A 22,502-nucleotide genomic window follows, 5' to 3' on the forward strand; every position below is an offset into this window, starting at 1 on the left:
AGTGTGTGTGTGTGTTTGTGTGCGCTGTGTGAGTTGTGACTGAGTGCATCAACGTGTGTGTGGTGTGTGTGTCCTGGCATCATCCTCGGCAAACACACTGAAGAGAGATGCTTGATGAGGACCAGAATTAATGAATGAGGGAATAAAACAGGAGCCGGGACACACACACACACACACACACACACACACACACACACACACACACACAGTGTCTTTAGTATTCAGGGATGGCAGCTCCGCGTTGGGACGTTGGCACCACGTCACGCGGGGACCTAAGCGCTGGAGGTGGCCAATGAGAGGACACCGTGGACGACCCGTCTGTTGGAGTGAAGACGAGTCAAAAGTGGTGAAAACGCAGCAAAACCTCAGAGGAACATTGTGGTCCAGCTGGTGGAAAGTGGCCCTAAATCCGAACGCTGCGACACCCGAGAAGAGACATCAGCTGACGCAGAGCATGACGTCAGATATCACTGCTCAGATGGTCGTTTCCTACTTTCAGACCCGGTGAAACGTTCAAATGAGTCTAAAAGGAGGGATTTATTCTTCAGAACCGTTTGTTTATTACACTCATGACAAAGGGATCAGAAGGACAAGGTCACCTCGACATGGGGGGGGGCGGCACCGAGTCACAGGTGTACCTGGCAAAGATAGCAAATGACATCATCACTCGGGGACAGGAAGGGGGGAGGAGCCTCCGACTCACCTTTGGGTCAGAAAATGAGAGGAAACTGGTTCACGCAGCCCCCCAAACCCAAGTCAACATGTGATCCAAAGCAGTGACATGAGCCCCACACTTTATCCAAAGTAGAGAGAGGGAGAAGGGGGGGGGGGGGGGGGGGGGGTTGGGGGGGGGGGCTCGCTGAGAATCGTCCCTCTGCCATCTCTTCCATTATCATTATTGCCCTGCAGTCACTCACAGACTCATCACTCTCCTTTACGTTCCCCTCTACCCTCCGACTTTGAGCCCCCCCCCACGTGAACACACCACTTGTGTAAAGGCCGTCGGGTTTGTGTGTGTGTGTGTGTGTGTGTGTCCTCGTCGAGCTGAAGATAAGGGACGAGGTGGATTGGAGGACCGCCATGTCCTCGAGTGCAGCCATTGACACCGCAGGAAAGGTCCAACCAGAAAGTCCGTCTATGACATCATCGTGCATCAAGAGGCTGTCCTTTCAGAGTCCTCTGGGACCGCATCGGGCCTCGTGATCCACCCCTTTGCACAGATTGTTACGCAGAGGTTTGTTGCATTCTGTCTGACGTTGAGCACGAGGTTCAAACTGTGGTTCCTTCGGTGTCCTGGTCCCTTCTGGTCTGAAGCGGTTCCGTTCCTCCGGGTCACGCCAGGAAGAATCAACATCCTGCTCACAGGTCGTCTGCAGGACGGAGATCAGAGACGTGATGTTTGTCTCCTCGGATCAAACTACATTTATGAAATAAAGATCTGGACGGGAACCTTTTTAAATCGTTGCTAAAAGCCTGCTGCTTCGATGCTTCATGCTGCAGGGACGCTTCATGCTGCATGATGCTTCACGCCGCTTCATGCTGCATGGACGCTTCATGCTGCATGGACGCTTCATGCTGCATGATGCTTCACGCCGCTTCATGCTGCATGGACGCTTCATGCTGCATGGATGCTTCATGCTTCATGATGCTTCATGCTGCAAGGACGCTTAATGCTGCATGGACGCTTCATGTTTCATGATGCTTCATGCTGCTTCATGCTGCATGGACGCTTCATGCTGCATGGATGCTTCATGATGCTTCATGCTGCAGGGACGCTTCATGCTGCATGGACGCTTCATGCTGCATGGATGCTTCATGCTTCATGATGCTTCATGCTGCATGGATGCTTCATGCTGCAGGGACGCTTAATGCTGCATGGATGCTTCATGCTTCATGATGCTTCATGCCGCTTCATGCTGCTTTGATGCTTCACGCTGCGTGGATGCTTCATGATGCTTCATGCACACCCACTCGGCCCTTGTGAACATAAATAGAGATCACAAACACAAACGCACACCTACAGACACACAGCACGAGGGCAGCGAGGTGGTGGAGTCAGACCAGTTCATCATCACACCCACCGTGCTCACGTGTCCTCCAGCGACCGCTGCTCTCTACCTGACTCTGACCTCTGACCTCCAGAACTGAGCCGACCGTTGTAAGCTTTCACCTTACGGCACAAAAAACACCAAGAATCCATCCATACTTATGACGTGCGCACAAACAAGGACACAGAACAGACGTGGTGTCCTCGTGAGCTCCAGGAGTTGAGCCGGGGGGGGGGGGGGGGGGGTGAACGGAAAAACTGGAGGAAGATCTCTGACGCAGGAACGAATGACGTGTGTGAGCAGGAGTGAGATGGGATGATTGAAGGTCAGACATGAAGCGGGACTGACCAGCAGAGGACCATCGGAGGAACGCCGCGGGTAAAGATCCACCGATGCGTTACAGGGGGGGGGTTTCTGGGGTGTTTGTGTTGTGGAAGGTCTCTTCAGGTCACATGACGGCTGGCCGGCCGTTATGAAAGCAAAACAAATCTATCTATTCATCAAACTAATTTAATGAAGCCAACGGATCTCCGGAGTTATACAACCAGAGGCCCCCTGGTGGACACTAGAGAGAATGCAGCTTGATGCTCTTCTTCATCGGCTTCGGAGGTTTCAGCCTGCTTCAGCTCAGCAGAGAAATGAATGCTTATGAAGATGTGTGTGATTGACGGACAAAGAGGCAGACGATGGAGTGAAGACGTAGAGGAGAGAGAAGTAAAGCCACCTTTCTCCTGATCATCCATGAAGTAAAAGGAACAAAGGGGGGACGAGGGAGTTTGGTTGGGGGCAGAGAGAGAGAGAGAGAGAGAGACCTTCAGCTGAGTGTTAGCACTCTGCTGACATCAGCAGTAATGTGTGAGGGAGAAGATGAAGGAAGGAAAGAGGAAGGAGGGGATGTGGTCAGAAGGAGAGTGCTTGCATCCTGCGATGAACGCTTCGGCCAATCAGGAGACGCGGGGGGGGGGGGGGGTAAACGTGCAAAGGGGAAGAGCATCGGAGGAGCTGTTTGGATGGAAGGGGGTGAAGGTGTCTCTGATGACACCAGCTGGTGTAAAACATGGCTAAAGCCTTGAGGTTACGAAGCATCACAGTGTTCACCCCCAGCCCTCCCACGGGTCTCTCTGCCAACATCCCCCCCCCCCCAACATGGGCACATGCCCTCCCTATAGGGTGCAGCCTTTGGGTGGGTCAGACTCGCCCAGGAGGCTGAAAGCACCTTAACGTTGTTTATGGACAACAAATGCCACGTGGTGAATGAACACACTGGGTTCCATTTATTGACTGAGAACAGCGTTCATTTCATTTGTTTTTAACAGATTTTAAGCTTAATGGGGCAGTTTGGGGTTTTCACCTGAGGTTCGTGAGCCGAACGCTCGGCCCGACGTTCCTTTTGCATTAAAACAAGAGATTTTGATGGTGTGTATTTGTTTCATATTGGTTACATTTTAATATGTGCAGTCTGGAACATTGTCAATCAGTCGGTGTGTGTGTGTGTGTGTGTGTGTGTGTGTGTGTGTGTGTGTGTGTGTGTGTGTGTGTGTGTGAGGAATAGTGTAGGAGTGCCATGTGTCATCACAGTGTGAACTCCTGTCCCCTTAGTGCCTCATGCTGATCTCTCACCCGCTTCGCACACACACACACACACACACACACACACACACACACACACACACACACACACATGTCTGGACCTGGTCCCGGTCTCCGTCATGCTGAGTGTGTGTCTTTCTGCACTCGGATTGAATGCATTACATGCGACACACGAGAGGCACATGCATGTTGCCCTTCAGCTCTTTTAAATGTGTCATATTTAAATATATGCCCTGACATCAAAATGTTCTTATTCATACGAAGCAACAATGGACAGTATTTTAGGAAAATATTTTATCCCTTTTCTATAATCTTTGACCCAAATGTTCTTGTTCAGACTCGATTATTATTGGCTGATGACGTGGGTGAAGACGTCCCACTCTGTTTAAATATAAATATTCTTTATTTAAGTTAAGATTCATACTAATTATACTAATAATATATAATATATTATAAAAAAATATTATTTTTTTCATTTCAACAAAATACATGTTTTTATTGATGCGTCTAGAACAACAATAGTTTTGGCCGCCTGCTCCTCTTTGGAACGATGGAAGTGTTGACATTTCAAACTGCACCTGTGGAATGCTCTCAGGTGTCTGGAGGTGAGGAACATCTCTTACACCAACCAATCACACGGGTAGTTGTTGCCTTCTGAGCTGCAGTCGGACTCGAATGGACCCAAAAGGCACAAATGTCCTGGTGTGTGATCGCTGTGTCGATATCAGCTGGTTACTACAGTGGCCCAGAAGGGACAAACCAAGCGCTCACTAGAGGAAGACCTGCGTCCCCTTTTTGTTACCTGAAGGCCACCGTAGTTCCCCAACGCGCCCGTCGAAACCGCTCTGGCTTATTATGGTCTGGATGTCCTCCAGGCGACGTATTTCACTGAGAGGCATCAGTCCGGTGACAGCCAGGAGCGAGAGGCGCGTTCTTCAGTCGAAGTGCAAACACGCGCACTGTCCCTTTAAGTGTTAATGAAAGGCGTCTGATTGAAAAGCTCTAAATTGCTGCCTTTAGATCAAAGAGGCTCCTTGTTTAACATCTGGCTCGTGTCTCCAGTGTTCCGTGTGTGTGTGTTTGTGGGATTCATGCGTCAGCGTACGTGGTGCAAAGTGGGGCGTCCGCGCTCGCTCCGCCGCAGACCGTGCACGCTCCGCGCGTGCAGAGAGAGCGCATGCACATTGTTTGTATGCGGTAAAAGGATGCACTCGATCAGTGTGTCTCTGTCTGTGTGTCCCTGTGTGTGCACACTGTGCTCGGTAGCTGCCATTGTGAGAGGGGTAGTTGAGGTTGATGTGTGGATTGTGAGTGTTTCTGTGTGTGTGTGTGGGGGGGGGGGGGGTGCATGCGGGGGCTCAGAGGGGTTGAAAATCAATCGCTAGGAGACCCACTTCCCATCCCCTTTGCTGCAGCAATGCCGAGATTCCATCAATGAGCAAGGGCTGCGTTGCCCCGGCAACGCTTATGAATGAGAGCAGGTCGGTAACCGTGGAGACTCGGCAAAGAGAGGAGCCGCTGGTCGCCATGGTAATCCTGCAAGCGGGCAGAGAGAGGGAGCGGGCAAAGTGAAGATCTTCCTCATAAGGGCCAAAACTTCATCTTCATCAAAGTCTCTGAACTGGTTTCCATCACCAGCAATAACAGAGTTATTGACCTTCAGCCTCCATAAAGGTCCACGAGCACACAGGTGACGTCCTGGTGACAGCGCCCACCTCTCAAACACCGTCCATGCAGAATGGATGTTACATCAAAGCACACCAAGACCGAGGGAGGGGGGGGGGCGACCTTCATCTCCACATGCAGCTCGCTTCAGTGACATGAAATGTGAAACACAAGAGCGTAAAGAGCAGGAGGACAACACACTGTTAGCCTAACATAGCACAGTTAAACTGTGTGTGTGTGTGTGTGTGTGTGTGTGGTGTGTGTGTGTTTGTGTGTGTGTGTGTGTGTGCTCTGCGGCCTGATTGTTAGTTGTTTCCCGGGAGTCAAAGCTTCTGTCATCACTGTCCAAACACCTTTCTCCCTCCTGCAGATAAGACTCTCTCTCTCTCTCTCTCTCTCTCTCTCTCCCTCTCTCTCTCTCTCTCTCTTTGTCTCTCAGCAGTCGCATCTCACACTTTTGACACACAAGACTTTCACTCTCTTTCAATCTTCTCACTCTTTCTGTCACTATCATGTCTCTCGGGGAGAGGAGGCGGGGGAGGTGTTGCTTCCCAGAGTGCATTTCATCTGGGACACTGACTCCCTCTCGTCTGTTTTATGTTGAATGTCATTGTGTGGAAGTCTGGTCATATTAATCTGAATATGTTAAATATCAGCTACATGCAATGAGACCATAAACTGTTTACAATGTTTACTGACGGAATAAATCAAGAGAGAAGTAGAGTCATTTCCTCATAGACGTCTATGGGAGCAGAGGAGTCTCCCCCTGCTGGTCACTACACAGAAGTAGAGTCATTTCCTCATAGACGTCTATGGGAGCAGAGGAGTCGCCCCCTGCTGGTCACTACACAGAAGTAGTCATTTCCTCATAGACGTCTATGGGAGCAGAGGAGTCGCCCCCTGCTGGTCACTACACAGAAGTAGAGTCATTTCCTCATAGACGTCTATGGGAGCAGAGGAGTCGCCCCCTGCTGGTCACTACACAGAAGTAGTCATTTCCTCATAGACGTCTATGGGAGCAGAGGAGTCGCCCCCTGCTGGTCACTACACAGAAGTAGAGTCATTTCCTTATAGACGTCTATGGGAGCAGAGGAGTCGCCCCCTGCTGGTCACTACACAGAAGTAGAGTCATTTCCTCATAGACGTCTATGGGAGCAGAGGAGTCGCCCCCTGCTGGTCACTACACAGAAGTAGAGTCATTTCCTCATAGACGTCTATGGGAGCAGAGGAGTCGCCCCCTGCTGGTCACTACAGAGAAGTAGTCATTTCCTCATAGACGTCTATGGGAGCAGAGGAGTCGCCCCCTGCTGGTCACTACACAGAAGTAGAGTCATTTCCTCATAGACGTCTATGGGAGCAGAGGAGTCGCCCCCTGCTGGTCACTACACAGAAGTAGAGTCATTTCCTCATAGACGTCTATGGGAGCAGAGGAGTCGCCCCCTGCTGGTCACTACACAGAAGTAGAGTCATTTCCTCATAGACGTCTATGGGAGCAGAGGAGTCGCCCCCTGCTGGTCACTACACAGAAGTAGAGTCATTTCCTCATAGACGTCTATGGGAGCAGAGGAGTCGCCCCCTGCTGGTCACTACACAGAATGACGCTTTAACACATGACGTGTTATTTTTTGTGTGTGTTAAAACAAAGTGGCCATTTTCAAGATCATTGTTCTGATTTTATTTGAGTCTTTATGTCTCTATTTGCATCACAGCTTTTGTAGATCAAGCTCAAAGGCCATAAAATATTAAATTACGTGAACAAATTAGAAGAATAATAGCAACAAAAACATTTCTGCCTCTTTCTTTTCCTTTTCTTCCACATGTTTGTTGTGGTCCCGATGTGTTTGCCCCCTCTCTTAACCCCCCCCCTGCCGGCCACCTCGGTGCGCTGTGTGGGCAGGTTGAGCCGTTGCCAGGGGTTACTGCATCCTGGAGGTGTTCAGTTTGTCTGAGAAAATGAACGACAGAGAGAAACAAACATTTGAAATGCATTGAATAAGAAAATCCATATTAGGACACTAAAATCTAATATAATATGTAATCCACAACAGAGGGGGGGGCATGGAGAAGAATCTCAAACCATGTTTTTTGTCCTGTTTCTTTACTCAGTATCAGGTTGTTGAGAGTCAGATCTCCTCCGTTTGTTGGTACTTTGCACCTTTAAACAACGCAGGGTGTGACCACGATGTTTTAATCAGGTCATTTAAAAAAATGTTTTTGTTTCCCCCCCCCTCGCTCTCCCTCTGCAGTATTTTGTCCTCAGTGGGGTCTCAGCTCGACCTGAGGACACTCCGAGCCGTCAGAGTGCTCCGACCACTGAAACTGGTGTCTGGGATCCCCAGTGAGTCTTTTCTTCTTCCCTCCAAAATATTACAAACCGATGCATGTATTTACTCCCAATCCCCATTGAATGCTTCAGTATTTGAAACCACTCCGACTGGGACATCCCATCATGGGACGCAGCACAGCGTCTGATGCCCCTCTGCTCGTGTCCTCCAGGCCTGCAGGTGGTGCTCAAGTCCATTATGAAGGCCATGATCCCGCTGCTGCAGATCGGCCTGCTGTTGTTCGTGGCCATCCTCATGTTCGCCATCATCGGCCTGGAGTTCTACATGGGAAAGTTCCACACTACGTGCTACGACAAAGTCACGCGTAAGAACCGATGCCATCAGTGCGAACAATGATGGGTGTAACTGATCTCCACACACACACAGACCTTTAAGGCTCCTTAGTTATGCTCGACAAAGGAGCCAAAGGTTACACTCTTTGAATCACACCTGTGCCTAAGGAGAAAGGCCCGTGACCAGATGTTCCTCACCTTTCACCAGGAGAGGTGGTGGACAATATGCCGTGCGGCACGGAGCTGCCGTCGCGGCTGTGTCCCAACGGCACCGTGTGCGAAGGCCACTGGATCGGACCCAACTACGGCATCACGCAGTTCGACAACATCCTGTTCGCCGTGCTCACCGTCTTCCAGTGCATCACCATGGAGGGATGGACGGAGATGCTCTACTTTGTGAGTCGCTGCTCTGTGTTTTGAGTCACATTCAGCAAAATGAGGCATAAAGTAGTTTGAGATTTGATTCAAAACACCATTTATTTGTCTAAAAGCCATTTTCCATCCCACTCGCTTCCTTTTATCCGTCTTCTCATCCGTCCTTTTCCCTGCTCCCTCCCTCCCTTCCTCCCTTCCTCCCTCCCTCCCTCTCCTCCTCCTCCTCCTTCTCCTCCGCTCTCTATTCTGGTCCGTCTCGCTCTATATTTAACATCTTTTCTGATGGATGGAGGCCCACTTCCACACTCAGTCAGGAGAAAACCAATGAAAGTTTAATAGAGAACGCCGAGCAGAATAAAACCCGTGCACACAAGCGCTAATAAGCTCTCACTGTCAGGTAGTTAGTACTTATAGTAGTATAGTGTACTTGTAGTAGTATAGTGTACTTATAGTAGTATAGTGCAGATATAGTAGTATCATGTAGTTATAGTAGTACAGTGTAGTTATAGTAGTATAGTGTAGTTATAGTAGTATAGATTAGTTATAGTAGTATAGTGTAGTTACAGTAGTATATTGTCGTTATAGTAGTACAGTGTAGTTATAGTAGTATAGTGTAGTTATAGTAGTATAGATTAGTTATAGTAGTATAGTGTAGTTACAGTAGTATATTGTCGTTATAGTAGTACAGTGTAGTTATAGTAGTATAGTGTAGTTATAGTAGTATAGATTAGTTATAGTAGTATAGTGTAGTTACAGTAGTATATTGTAGTTATAGTAGTATAGTGTAGTTATAGTAGTACAGTGTAGTTATAGTAGTATATTGTAGTTATAGTAGTATAGTGTAGTTATAGTAGTACAGTGTAGTTATAGTAGTATAGTGTAGTTATAGTAGTATAGATTAGTTATAGTAGTATAGTGTAGTTACAGTAGTATATTGTAGTTATAGTAGTATATTGTAGTTACAGTAGTATATTGTCGTTATAGTAGTAGTACCCTGAGGATTACGTAGATACGTTTTTTTTGGATATCCGTAAACCTCATTTTATAGAAAAAGTGGGCTGAAACACTGAAAACACTGCATGAGAACATCTAAAGTGAAACATGTCTTCATGAAGGCACTCTTCTTCTCCTGCAGAGTAACGACGTGGAGGGCAGCGCATGGAACTGGATGTACTACATCCCCCTCATCATCATCGGCTCCTTCTTCATGCTCAACCTGGTGCTGGGTGTGCTCTCAGGGTACGAAACACGACCTCCGTCTCATGTCCTTCTCACGTTGTGTACGTTCAATTAAAAATAACAATATTCATATCGCGCTTGCAGTGAATTCGCCAAAGAGAGAGAGCGCGTGGAGAACCGGAGCGAGTTCCTCAAGCTGAGGCGGCAGCAGCAGATCGAGAGGGAGCTCAACGGATACCTGGAGTGGATCTGCAAAGCAGGTAGGCACACACACACACACACACACGCACACACATACACACACATACACACACACACACAAACTCCATGCAGAAATAATCTCCTGCAATGTGACTTCCATGTCTAGAAGAAGTGATCCTGGCGGAGGAGGACGGCACAGTGAACTTCGATGGTAACTTCTCTCCTTTTTCTCAAACTGTGCACGTGTGAGCTGCATTCAGGCTGATGAATTAGAGCACGTGAATTAAGGATCAGACATGTGACCAAATGGTTCTTTTAGGATGTGCAGGTTTTAGCGGTGTGCAAAACATTCAAAGACACAGCGAAGGTGTTTTCTTCTCCTCGTCGGCAGGTTCGAGGCGAAGGCCAACCATCAAAACCAAAAACAACAAGACGGAGCTGCTGAACCCAGAAGAAGGCGAGGACAACATGGGGGACGCCGTAGGTGAGAAAACCAGAGGGACGAAGACGTGTGAGAGTTTCAGCCCCTTCGTGAAACTCGTCAATATCGACCCGCGTGGCCTCTAACGTGGAGGCAGAACCACGAAGGCCCCGAGTCACACCTGACACCCCCCCCCCCCCCCCCATGCCAACAGGTTTCGCCCGCTCCAGCCTGAAGAACGGGATCGAAGGCTCCAACTACAGCAAGAAGGAGCGACGGCTGCGCTTCTTCATCCGCAAGATCGTGAAGACTCAGGCCTTCTACTGGACCGTGCTGTGCCTGGTGGGCCTCAACACCATGTGTGTGGCCGCCGTGCACTACAACCAGCCCGAGCTGCTGTCCGACTTCCTCTGTGAGTCCCTGGGGGGGTCACACGCAGGGGTCACACATGGTCACCCACAGGGGTCACACACGTATGGTAAAGACGACAAACGTCTCCTCGCAGCAAGTTTTGGGACTAAAAGTTTATCCCAAACGATGGCGGCCATTGACGCATTCGGTCACCAAGTGTGTGATGGATAAATCTTTGTATTAATCATGTAAATATTGTATTTATGACCCAAAGTAATGAGATTTTGAATCACTAAAAAGGTCAATAATACATCTTTAAAAGAGGAGCATTTAAACTGGTGGAAATAAGATACTCGTTTTAATAAAGATAAAAATGCTGATTAGTGTCACATGGTGGACAAAAACATCATTGGACTAAATAGGAAACAAATGAACACATTATTTTAAACTGCGATTGACAGAGTGAGAATATGTGTTCATTGTCCACAATGTGGCCCCCGGGGGCCAAAGCGCTGACACATCAGGCCTCAGTAATGAGGGGGCGGGCTAGCCGTTAGCGAGCTAATGTTAGCTGCGTGCTCTCTGTGATGCATCTGCATCACACACACACACGCACACACACACACACAGACACACACACAGCGACCTGAATCATCGTTTTACTCTTCAAACCCTCTGCTTCCTCCTACATGTTCACGCCCCACATCCGAGCTCCTTCAACTAGCACAAGAGCTTCACACTCTCAGGTCCATCGCGGCCTCGTTTTTCATCTTCCGGCTCACTTGTGCTTCTACAAGACGGACCAAATAGCGTCGTGGCACCGCTCTGTTTGTCCTGGTGACGAGGGAGCGCTTTACTTTACAGTATGTGGCTCAGTACCGAGCTCCTGTTGTCTGGAGGAAAAGTCACAAACATCCTGTTTGTTTTTTAACAACAAACAAAACGTGAGCAGAAGGACTTGAAGAGAAGAGTCGACGTGTTTGTGTTTGTGCTGATTTCATTCTTTATTTTAGTTCTAGATGCTGCTGACGCACACACACACGCACACTCGCAGACACACACACACTCCCACTGGCTGGTGTCCAGTGTCATTAGCATATGAAGCTGCTGATGGAGTCCATTAATCAGCAGACTGTCATCCACCGCTGGGCTCGCACCACTATTGACTTCTACTCCTCCTCTTTTCCCTCCCCCCTTTTCTCCCACTTTCACCGTCTTTTGATCGGACTTGTTCACCCCCCTCCTAAATCTACCCATGACCTCACCCCCCCCCCCCCCCCACCCCCTCCCCCCCGTCCTTCTCCAGTCTATGCAGAGTTTATCTTCCTTGGCTTGTTCATGTCGGAGATGTGTATCAAGATGTATGGTCTGGGCATCCAGCCCTACCTCCACTCTTCATTCAACTGCTTTGACTGTGTGGTGAGTGCACGCACACACACACACACACACACACACACACACACACACACACGCACGCACACAGAAAACACTCCATTTAATCAACAGATTTTTTCTCATCTAGCTCTGCGACAAATACACAATAATAATATTTTGTGGATATTCAAACCTTTTTGAAGCTACACGTAGGATCAGTACAGAGTTCTTCTCTGTGAATCTGAATCAAAGCAACACACAGTATGTGCCGTTTATGTGTGTGTGTGTGTGTGTGCGTGTGTGTGTGCAGGTCATCGTGGGCAGCATCTTCGAGGTGATTTGGGCCACCATCAAACCAGGGACCTCCTTCGGGATCAGCGTGCTGCGAGCGCTGCGACTGCTCCGCATCTTCAAAGTCACCAAGTGAGCTCCTCTTCTCACACACACACACACACACACACACACACACACACACACACTCACACACTCACACACACACACGCACACACACACACCAACAGGGCTCACAGGTGGAGGTGTTGTACTTATTAGAGAAGAAGTGAAAACAAACTGGAATCCTCACAAAATCATGTATATCGTTTTACTCCATGTTGCACCTCCTCCTCTTCCTCCTCCTCCTCTTCCTCCTCCTCCTCCTCCTCAGGTACTGGGCTCCTCTGCGGAACCTGGTGGTTTCTTTGCTAAACTCCATGAAGTCCATCGTCAGTTTGCTCTTCCTCCTCTTCCTCTTCATCGTGGTCTTTGCCTTGCTGGGGATGCAGCTGTTCGGAGGACAGTCAGTATCAGCCCCCCCCCCCCCCCTCAAATAGTCAACTTGACCTAAACTTTTGTCCTTTATTGTTCATGTGATTGTGATCAATGTTTTACTCCTTCTTCTCAGATTCAACTTTGAGGAGGGAACGCCTTCAACCAACTTCGACACGTTTGCAGCAGCCATCATGACAGTGTTTCAGGTACGAAGGAGACGTGTTTATGGTCAAAAGTGAGTTATTGTTTGGATTCAATAAACACCAGGAATCTCATTTCAGATTAAAGAGAAATATAACCTTAACTTAACTTACTGAATATTAGTTTGGTTAGTTGTGATTTCTCTAAGTTGAAATCATTCCGTGGGATGAATTCTACCATCTGATTGGACGTGTTCCAGTGAGTCACGCCCCCTTTCTGGAAGAACGTTATTGATTCGTTGTTCATCAGTTTGTCAAAACTGAAAAATAGAATAGAAAAGCAATTATTAAGTGTACAATGAATAATACAACATTGCAAAAACAACACAATAGCAATAAGAGGAAAGGAAATACAACACGTCACCAGAATAGAGAAATACAACAACTGAAAGCCACCGCGAGCTCGGTATCGATGACAATCACCGCCCACGTGTCCCTGAGCAGGTCCTGACTGGAGAGGACTGGAACATGGTGATGTACTACGGCATCGAGTCCCAGGGAGGAGTCAACGACAAAGGCATGGTCTTCTCCATCTTCTTCATCGTGCTCACACTCTTCGGCAACTGTATCCTGCCATAACACACACACGCACACACACACACGCACACACACACACAGCGTTCCTCCTTGACTCCCCCACAGACACTCTGCTCAACGTCTTCTTGGCCATCGCCGTGGACAACCTGGCCAACGCACAGGAGCTCACCAAGGTATCCTCACTTTGACCCCTGATCAACTGTCATTAACTCATCTAAACGTTAGCTGTACTTTTTATTATTAGTCTGTTTTCAGTAGCTGTTATTTTCATGTGCCTGTTACTGTATTTTAGTTGGTTTCAACTTGTACAAAAACACAAAAAGAGTAGGTTGAAAACATGGGGGGAGATATATAAGATCCATTTAGTATCTTTATTGCTAATTTTCATCTACTTTTCTAAACGATTCAAGAACTGTTGTCTTCTCCTCCAATAGGACGAGGAGGAGCAGGAGGAAGCAGCCAATCAGAAGACGGCGATGCAGAAGGCCAAGGAGGTGGCGGAGGTCAGCCCGCTGTCAGCTGCCAACCTGTCCATCGCTGCGTGAGTGTCCACACGCACACACACACACACACACACACACACCGTCGGGCAGCTGAGGTGAAACTAGACTTCCTGTCTCCTCCCCCGACAGGAAGGAGCAGCAGAAGAACAACATCAAGGGCGGCAAGTCGGTGTGGGAGCAGAGGACCAGCGAGATCCGCCGGCAGAACCTGATGACCAGCCGCGAGGCGCTCTACAACGAGCTGGAGCAGGAGGACTGGAAGGTGGGAGGAGAAGGAGAGGAGGTGAGTTTGCTTGAAGTTTGCTGCTCAGGAAGTTGTTCAGTTCCCCCGAGCCCAAAGGGCCCAAAGGGCCCAAAGGGCCCAAAGGGCCCAAAGGGCCAGGTACCTGTGAAGTTTGAAGTAAGTGTCGTGTGAGGAGATCTCCAGAAGGAACGCGGGCGGCCTGCTTTATCGGCGCTGTGGACTCTGGGTCAGGCTGCACACAGCTCTGGGACCTCAGAGCTCGAGGCTGCGTGCTGGGGAGCCATGTTTTATTAAAGTGGGGCATCAAGAGATGTTCCCAAAGAACGCAGAGGACCCAAAACTGGAGAGGTGTATTCTGGGTGAACTCACATTTAACCTGTTCCACGCTGTTTCCTCTCTGACCGCATCAAACAGACCCACATTTCATTTCCTGTTGCTCATATTTGAGTGGGAGGCTAATATCTGAAAGGAAACCAGGTGATGTCGTTGTGGGCGGGGCCCGTTAAGATGAATCCACTCATTATGCTTCATGTTCCCCGTCTCAGGTGTCCTACCCACGGAAAGCACGTGGAGATATGAAGACCCACCTGGACCGCCCGCTGGTGGTCAACCCCCAGGACAACCGCAACAACAACACCAACAAGACCCAACCTGGCGAGCTGCCCCTGGACCAGGAGTACCGGCGCCAGGACGTGGACCACCGCCTCCGCGCCACCCACCACTACCACCACCACCTGCGGAGGGCCGAGGCGCCGGACGGCGGCGGGGGGGCGGAGACCCGCATCGAGCGGGGCTTCAGCTGCACGTCGCTGGGCAACGCGGAGGGCCAGCAGGGCGAGGACAGGCACGTCCACAGGAACCACCGGGGCCACCGGCACAAGAACCGGGAGGGCCGCAGCGTCTCCCCCCACCGGAGCGCCGGCGCCGAGGGCCGCCACGAGCACCGCAGGTCCCGGCAGCACCGCCGCGAGGGCGAGGAAGGCAGGAGACACAGGTCCAAGGGGACAGAGGGGGAGGCGGAGAAGGGCGAGGAAGGGGAGGGCCGGAAGGCGAGGAGGCATCGCCGCGTTAACCAGGAGAAGAGCAGAGGGCACCGCAGCCGGAGGTGAGTGCTTTTCAGGAGCTCGCGTGATTGGCTGCCTTTGATCACGTTACCTGTCCAGCGTCAGACAACCCAACGCGCGTGTCACTGTCTTCTTCTCCCTAATGTTCTCCTTGTCCTGATCACCTCCTGCTTCTCCTCCTCCTCCGTCAGGGAGCACCACAGCAGCGGGCCCGGCCTCTCCGCGGTGCGACCCGTACAGCAGCGCAACGAGGACCTGGACAACCTGCGCAACAACAGCAAGCTGACCGGCCTCCCGCCGGACCGCCGCGACCACGTCAACAACCTGCTGAACCGCCGCGACGCCGACGCCCACATGCTGCACAGCATGGACAGCCTGATCCTGACCAGCATGGCCAAGCCCGAGTACACCAGGATAGACATGCCGCCCGTCTACCCGTACCCCTCCACCAACGCCATCCTGCAAGGTGAGGGGGGGGGGGGCGGACCGATAACGAGGAGTATGTTACAATGAATCCATTAGCCTGGAGTTAGCGTGGAGCTTAGCCTCATTGGTTTTGAGGATTGGAACGAAAAAATGCTAATCAAAAGTGGGAGGAGTTTGCTTTGGTCTTTGTGGGTTTCAGATCTGTATCCATGACAATCAATAGTCAAATCTAAAAAAAATCGTATGTTGAATCTCTATGAATCCGTTCCGGCGAAGCTCCGTCCTGGAGGACGCCGCTGGCCGGGCGTCTTTCAGGTGTCTTTCACTGCGCTGACCTCTTTCTGTCCCCCTTGCGTCCGTCCAACCCACTTCCTGTCTCCTCAGTGAACAAGAACGCCAACACGGACCAGAAGAAGATCGAGGAGAAGAAGGAGGAGGAGGACGAGGGGGGAGACGAGGATGGCCCCAAACCAATGCCTCCCTTCAGCTCCTGCTTCATAATGTCCACCACCAACCCGTGAGTGTTTGTGTCCTCAGCGGGGACGTGGAGGACTCCTCCCCATGTCCTCACACCGCCTCCCTCTGTTGTGCCGCCAGGTTCCGGAGGTGCTGCCACTACATCCTGACCCTGAAGTACTTTGAGTTCAGCATCCTGTCCGTCATCGCCATGAGCAGCATCGCCCTCGCCGCTGAGGACCCCGTGTGGCCCGAGTCCCCACGCAACAATGTGAGACATCGTCCCCTGGGGACGCCTGCTCGTCCTTTGAGAAACGTGTATTGAAGGTGTCTCCCGTGGACAAAGGATTACGACCATGTGTCAAAGTCATATTAGTCCAGAGCGTGTTAGTGAAGGGGTTAATTGTTAATAGATATATAAATATATTCCCCTATTGATCTCCAACAAGGGAAGGGGGGGGGGGGGGCTCAGTTAAAGCCTCTCAAGTACGGATTAACATAATAAATACAAGTGGTGGGTTAGGTTTGGTGTAAATCTATTTTATGAGATGAAAAGGGGAAAAGCAAAGATTTAAAGATGTAAAAAATGAATATTACTATTTAAAATTAATCATAAACACACGTATCAAAGGAAGCTGTATTTGGCAAGTAGTTTGGGAATAGAAAAAGATCCGGATTAAGATTAGGATTATGCTGATTCTCTCTACAGTTTGATAATCATATCACGCTGTTGTGTTGCTCTGCAGGTGCTGCGTTATTTTGACTACGTTTTCACAGGCGTCTTCACATTTGAAATGTTGATCAAGGTAACAAAGTATCACTGTGTGTGTGTGTTTGTGTGTGTGTGTGTGTGTTTTGATTTTGATTGACATATATAAGAGTTTCTACATTGAACGTATACTTTAGTCTTTGGTAGTCACTAAGGAGAATATTGATGAATGGGGGAAACCTTTGACTGTACATGTTGGTCTATGTCAGTGTGCGTGTGTGTGTGTGTGTGTGTGTGTGTGTGTGTGTGTCTTGGCCTGTCTTACTGAGTGGGCTCTCTGTCTTCCAGATGGTGGTGCTGGGCCTCTTTCTCCACCAGGGCTCCTACTTCCGCGACTTGTGGAACATTCTGGACTTTATAGTGGTTAGTGGTGCTCTGGTGGCCTTCGCCTTCACGTAAGTCTCCCCCAAACCCCCCCCCCCCTCCCCCTCCTGCCCCCCTACCCTACTCTTCATCATCACCCACACACACATCCCACCATCCGCAGAAAGACCCTTGTCGCCCAGCCTTGTGTTGGCAATGCTGATCTCCCTCTCTTATTTTCTCAGAATTCATCTCCTTCTTTGTTCTTCTACCATCTTCTCCTTCTGTCTCCTTTAAGCCTGTCAAGCTCTCTTTGTGTCCTTGTTGCTTCCTCCTGCTGGATCTTCCTCTCCCTTCACTGTCTCTGCTCTGGTCTGATGTTTTCTTTGTCTATCGGGTCCTTTTCCCTCATATCCATCTGCTCATTGGTCACCAACACGCGTGGCAGTGAATCAGCAGGTCTTTCTCTACCTCCCATCGCCACATTCATCTGGACAACAGTGATCCTAAACTCCTTCAAACATTTTCCCTAAAGTTCTGGATTATAATCACCAATCTTCCAATCTTATTTGCCGATCCATGCCGCTCTGATAACCAATCAGGCTGTGAGTTACCCTTCCTCTTCTCTTGCAAGGCCTGACTTCTATTCCCCAAACCTCTGCTTTCCAACACTCCTGCCTCAGGCCATTCGCCGCTTTGGATCCTCCATCACATTCTTCCAGATACCTTCCTAAAGAGCCTCTCCTCCAATTCATACCCCCCACCCCCCACCCCAAACCCCCCCTCGTAGGCCTAACATACAGCAACAAGGGTGGGAGCACAACGCTCTACTACACTCTACTCCACACAGCAGAGTTACGTCTCTATTGTGTGGCTGCGTTTTGTAAACTTGGCCCTGGAGAAGCAGGACCTGAAGGTCGGTCCTGGTCTTCCTCCCGTCTCCATGGAACCAGCTGGCACCACTTCCAGGCTGGGTTGCTACCTCCAGTATGAAGACACATTGTCGTCATGGCTTTTGTGATGCTCCAAGGCTCTTGAAGCTTTGAATCACCGTGCTGTATGTTGGGAACAAGCCTCCCCCCCCCCCCGTATTTAAAGACTCCACAAACGCACCTTTCAAACCACCGACAACCATTTAAGCCATCCTCCTACCTTCACACCCCCCACCCCGCCTCCCCTGCACTTGACCCCCCTCCCACTCCCCCCCCAGCCTCGGTCCTCTGGGCTGGAGCTCCCTGGCAGTGTGTCCGTGGGGGTGAGGGCGCCCCAGACACCTTTAACCCTTTAAGTGACCAGGCTATGTGTTCGCCACGGAGAAGAACGCCGCCCCCCCCCCCTTTCTCAACACGCACACACACACAAACACACACACTCCCACTCACCTGTCCGTCTGAGCGCGTTAACGTTGCCGGAGGTTCAGGTATTTAACTCCTTTTCCTCTGCACGGCTCGGGGGAGTCAGACTGAACATGGGGGGGGGGGGGGGCAGGAGGGAGGCATGCGGGGGCAGTGGAGCGGCTGGTCATCATGCCGAGGCGGGGCATCAATAAATACATATCACTTCAATATGTATGACATCAGCACCAGGGGGGGCTGAGTGTCTTTGAGAGAAGCTAAACAGAAGCATGGGGGTGAGTGAGGGAGAAACTCACCCCCCCCCCCCCCCCCACCCGCTGCATGTCCCCTGTGCATGGACCCCAGAACACCACCTGGGGGGGGGGGGGGCGCAAAGACCCTGGTGAAATATGTTCTGTGAATCTCAAAGGCAACAACTCATTTAGGTAAATAGTGCAGTTATTTTATTAATGGATAGGATGGATATTATGAATCTAATGAAGGAGGGTTGTGGCATAATGTGCAGATTGTGAAGCCCCTTGAGGCAAAAATATTGGGCTGTGAATTTAAAATTGGACAACATTCACTGTAGTGAAGGAAAGTACGATCAATCCATGATCAAAAGTACGATCGATCCATGATCGGCTTCAGGGTCCCCTTGGATTCCTTGTTGTTGTTTTGCAGGGAGAAAAGAGGAATTTTGTAAACGTCAACTTTTGGGGGAAGAAAAAGTCCAAAAGAGCAGTTTGACTTAAATCCACAGAGACCAGAAACCATTAATGAGAACGACCCACTTCACACCGAGGAGATCGAGGGAGGTGCTGAAGGTTCTAGAGGAGAAGCTGTGAGGAGACTCATTTCTAGTTTCTGTGCCTGGACGTGATGTCACGACCTGGAGGTGGACCAGACTACACACACCACGCATGAACGGAAATGTCTTAATTAAACTTTAAAAAGAATAAACAAAAAATACCTCCACCGCTGCCTCCCCCCTGCCCCCCCTGCTCCCCCGGGGTCCTCTGATCTCCTTTAATCGCCCTACGTTCCCCCTCCAGAAGGCTCTCCTTCCTCTCTCCTCCATCTCTCCCCTCCTTAGGACAGTTAGGCTTTTGGCCTGTGCTTTGACCCCCCCCCCCCCCCTGCCCCCCCCCCCCCCGCCCTCCCTCTGACACCTCCCCAAAAAACAGAATGACTCACAGGCTGCATGCGGTCGTGGTACCTCCTCCGCGGGAATGCCTTCTTTCCTTGTACCCACAATCCCCTGTTCCTGGGGGTCTCGCTCATGACGTCTGCCTGTGTCCTCGACCCAGAGCCGGCCACTTGTTGAGATCCCCCCCCCCCCGTCCGTCCCCCCCGTCCTCCCCCCACAATGGAGATGTGCATGCAAAGAACAGCTTTGATAAGATCTCACTAGAACGACTGCAGATCTAATGAAGCCGATCTGCGCTGTAGTTCCGGTCTAATTGATCGTTGTGGTCTGATGAGATAAGAATCGGTGTAAACGGACCGAGCCCCCCCCCCCAGCCCCCCCACCGTGAAGGTAATTCCTCAGAGAAGACGGCCTGGTGGACATGGAGTCTCAGCCCTGTCCCCAGTCTAAAAGCTGTCTTACAGTTGACTGGTAAACGTTAAAGTTACATGAAGTGAACCGTGAGTAAAAAGATCCTCGTCCCATCCGGTCGTCATGGAGACGAGATATTGGCGGGGGGGGGGGGGGGGGTTGTTTAAGCAGATTTGTCCACCTTGCTGTCCTTCCTTCTTTTGTCTGTCTCTCATATGGATGTATTTTTGTCTCTACCAAACTCATGTCTGTCTTTGTCCGTCTTTCTCTATCAATGTGTGTGTCTCTGACTGTGTGTGTGTGTGTGTGTGTGTGTGTCGTTCTTTGTGTTCCCTCCCTCCTCTTTCTCTGTCTCCGTCCCCGTCCTTCTTTCTGTCGCTGTCACTGCCTCTCGCTGTCTCCACCTTCGGTGAAACTCGACAGGAGCAGCACCCGGTAAAGTCCCTCCTCCACCTCCTCCTCCACCTCCTCCTCCGCTCCGTCCCCAGCTCTCCTCCACCGGATCAAATTGGCTTCTCTCTCTTTCTTTCTTTTGTTCTTCTGCCCCTCGTATCGTGTCTCATCCCCGACGTTTACCCCCCATGCAGGAAAGCAAAGACACACATAAACCATCCAGGCGATGCACCACCTTTTAGGTGGTAGTCCATTTGTTGGTTGGAGCCCTGAGGGCTTTAAAGGTAGCTGTAGAAACACCTTCATCCGTCTTCAAGTCAAGGCTGACGTCTCCACATGGTTCACGTTGTTATATATTTAGACCAAAAGTGCTGCTTTATCAGAGTTTGAAGGCTTATCGGATCCCTGACTGTTATCTTATTGCATAACATCAGGCTTAATGTTACACCCACGTTACTATAGATGGAAATCTTCCCTGTGGCAAAACCCCTAAATAATAAGCCAGATGAAGAAAATAAATACAAGAGGCAGGATTTTAAGAATCTGGCACCTCCTGGGGAAACAGTAAGAAATTCCACCATTTAAGAAAACTAAAGTCATAATTATTTCCCTGCTCTTCCACCGGGGGTCGGTTGGTTCACTCAAAGAGCTGCTGCCCAATGTTCTCTGATTCCTGCTCTGGTGGAGGGAGGCGATTGATTATCGATCGGCACCTCACCGACGCGTATAACTTCCCCAGAACTCTATCAATCAGCCTCCAATTCAATAGTCTGGCATTTTTTCTAACCACAGGAACTGACTTCATACTTCCCCCCCCCCCCCCCCCACCTGCTCTTGCTCCGGCCTCCTGCTTCCCTTTCCTTTCTTCTTTAAATGGCCCATCTCCGCTTACAGTAAAAATAAAAATGTACCCTTTGGTTTGTGGGCGTACAACTCATGAGCAGAGTGTTTAAAACACACGACAGAAGGTGTGTCCCCCCCCCCCCGGTACCCAGTTTGACACCAGCTCTGAAACGTGTTTCTTCTGTGTCGTGACGTCTCACATAGACCCGTTTCCTCCTCACACCACCTTCCTCTGTAATCTGGACTCATTGGAACGGAAGCTACGTGAGACCGACCGGAATCAGTTCATCTCGTGTTTCCTAATTCAGGATTATACAAACATAATCCAGGTTATGTAGGTCACATTTACACCCCCCCCTCTCCCCCCCCCCCTCCACGAAGAACCGAACAGCGTGTTCCTCTGAAAAAGAAAGAAAGAGGTTTGGCCGGGCACTCTGCCGGGAGATGCCTGTTGGATATGGAATGTGTATGGTACCATTATGGAGTCAATGCAATAACATGAGGAGTGATGATGATGATGATGATGATGATGATGATGATGATGATGATGCTTTTTGAGGTTCCATGAAACCAAAGGGTCGGGAAACTAAAGGCTTTCCCTTCCATGGGTTTCATGTTTGACGAGCACTCAGAAGTTCAGAAGAAGAGACTGAGCGCTTTGATTGACACACACTCACACACACACACACACACACACTCACGTCGTGTGTTGACATCCGCCTGGCTGAATGTCCTCTGACATCCTCTGCTGTTCTCTGGTTGACCTCTAGGGGAAGCAGCAAGGGCAAAGACATCAGCACCATCAAGTCCCTCCGCGTGCTGAGGGTCCTGCGTCCTCTGAAGACCATCAAGCGCCTGCCCAAGCTGAAGGTAGGAGGGGCCCTCAGATGTAACTTTCACAATGGTGTGGAGGACACGACTGGTCTTTCTTCTGCAGCCCTCAGGCACGTTTTGTTGAATTAACGCGCAGGGACACATTTATAAAGAATAAGTGAAGGCTCAATCTCCCTTTAGATTAGAGTAATTGTCCAGGTGCCATTTTGTGGTAACACCTCAAATTTTAAAAAACGTACAAATATTATGGTCAAAATTTTTATAAAAATATTTTTGAAAAATAATAATAAATATATTAGCTTGAAAATTTCATCAAAAAACTAAAATAATGTTGAGTCAATTATCTTTTTTAAAAAGGGCAAAAATATATTAGGCCAAAAATATTTAGAAAAATAAGTTAAAATGTTTTTTTCCAAAAGAAAAGATGACGGTCAAAGAATAGTAAG

At 49.8% G+C, this 22,502-nt stretch overlaps 1 protein-coding gene across 13 annotated transcripts in view; it reads left to right on the forward strand.

Annotated features, from left to right (window-relative positions):
- The window catches only part of cacna1ab (calcium channel, voltage-dependent, P/Q type, alpha 1A subunit, b), an 82,941-nt gene that overhangs the window by 32,151 nt on the left and 28,288 nt on the right, over positions 1–22,502 (forward strand). For 12 of the 13 annotated variants that reach the window (XM_062564289.1, XM_062564293.1, XM_062564298.1 and 9 more), the window contains exons 5-27: positions 7,550–7,641; positions 7,800–7,952; positions 8,129–8,316; positions 9,431–9,534; positions 9,619–9,734; positions 9,842–9,886; positions 10,067–10,159; positions 10,311–10,508; positions 11,754–11,866; positions 12,132–12,244; positions 12,486–12,617; positions 12,723–12,795; positions 13,234–13,354; positions 13,432–13,499; positions 13,761–13,867; positions 13,959–14,112; positions 14,619–15,178; positions 15,329–15,603; positions 15,948–16,080; positions 16,161–16,290; positions 16,766–16,825; positions 17,077–17,183; positions 21,993–22,092. In XM_062564289.1, the coding sequence (XP_062420273.1) occupies positions 7,550–7,641; positions 7,800–7,952; positions 8,129–8,316; positions 9,431–9,534; positions 9,619–9,734; positions 9,842–9,886; positions 10,067–10,159; positions 10,311–10,508; positions 11,754–11,866; positions 12,132–12,244; positions 12,486–12,617; positions 12,723–12,795; positions 13,234–13,354; positions 13,432–13,499; positions 13,761–13,867; positions 13,959–14,112; positions 14,619–15,178; positions 15,329–15,603; positions 15,948–16,080; positions 16,161–16,290; positions 16,766–16,825; positions 17,077–17,183; positions 21,993–22,092 (3,235 nt within the window). The remainder of the gene's footprint in view (positions 1–7,549; positions 7,642–7,799; positions 7,953–8,128; positions 8,317–9,430; positions 9,535–9,618; positions 9,735–9,841; positions 9,887–10,066; positions 10,160–10,310; positions 10,509–11,753; positions 11,867–12,131; positions 12,245–12,485; positions 12,618–12,722; positions 12,796–13,233; positions 13,355–13,431; positions 13,500–13,760; positions 13,868–13,958; positions 14,113–14,618; positions 15,179–15,328; positions 15,604–15,947; positions 16,081–16,160; positions 16,291–16,765; positions 16,826–17,076; positions 17,184–21,992; positions 22,093–22,502) is intronic. The other variant, XM_062564292.1, reaches the window with a different exon arrangement.

This window comes from Pungitius pungitius, chromosome 9, assembly GCF_949316345.1.
Source record: "Pungitius pungitius chromosome 9, fPunPun2.1, whole genome shotgun sequence".
NCBI classification, from domain to species: domain Eukaryota; kingdom Metazoa; phylum Chordata; class Actinopteri; order Perciformes; family Gasterosteidae; genus Pungitius; species Pungitius pungitius.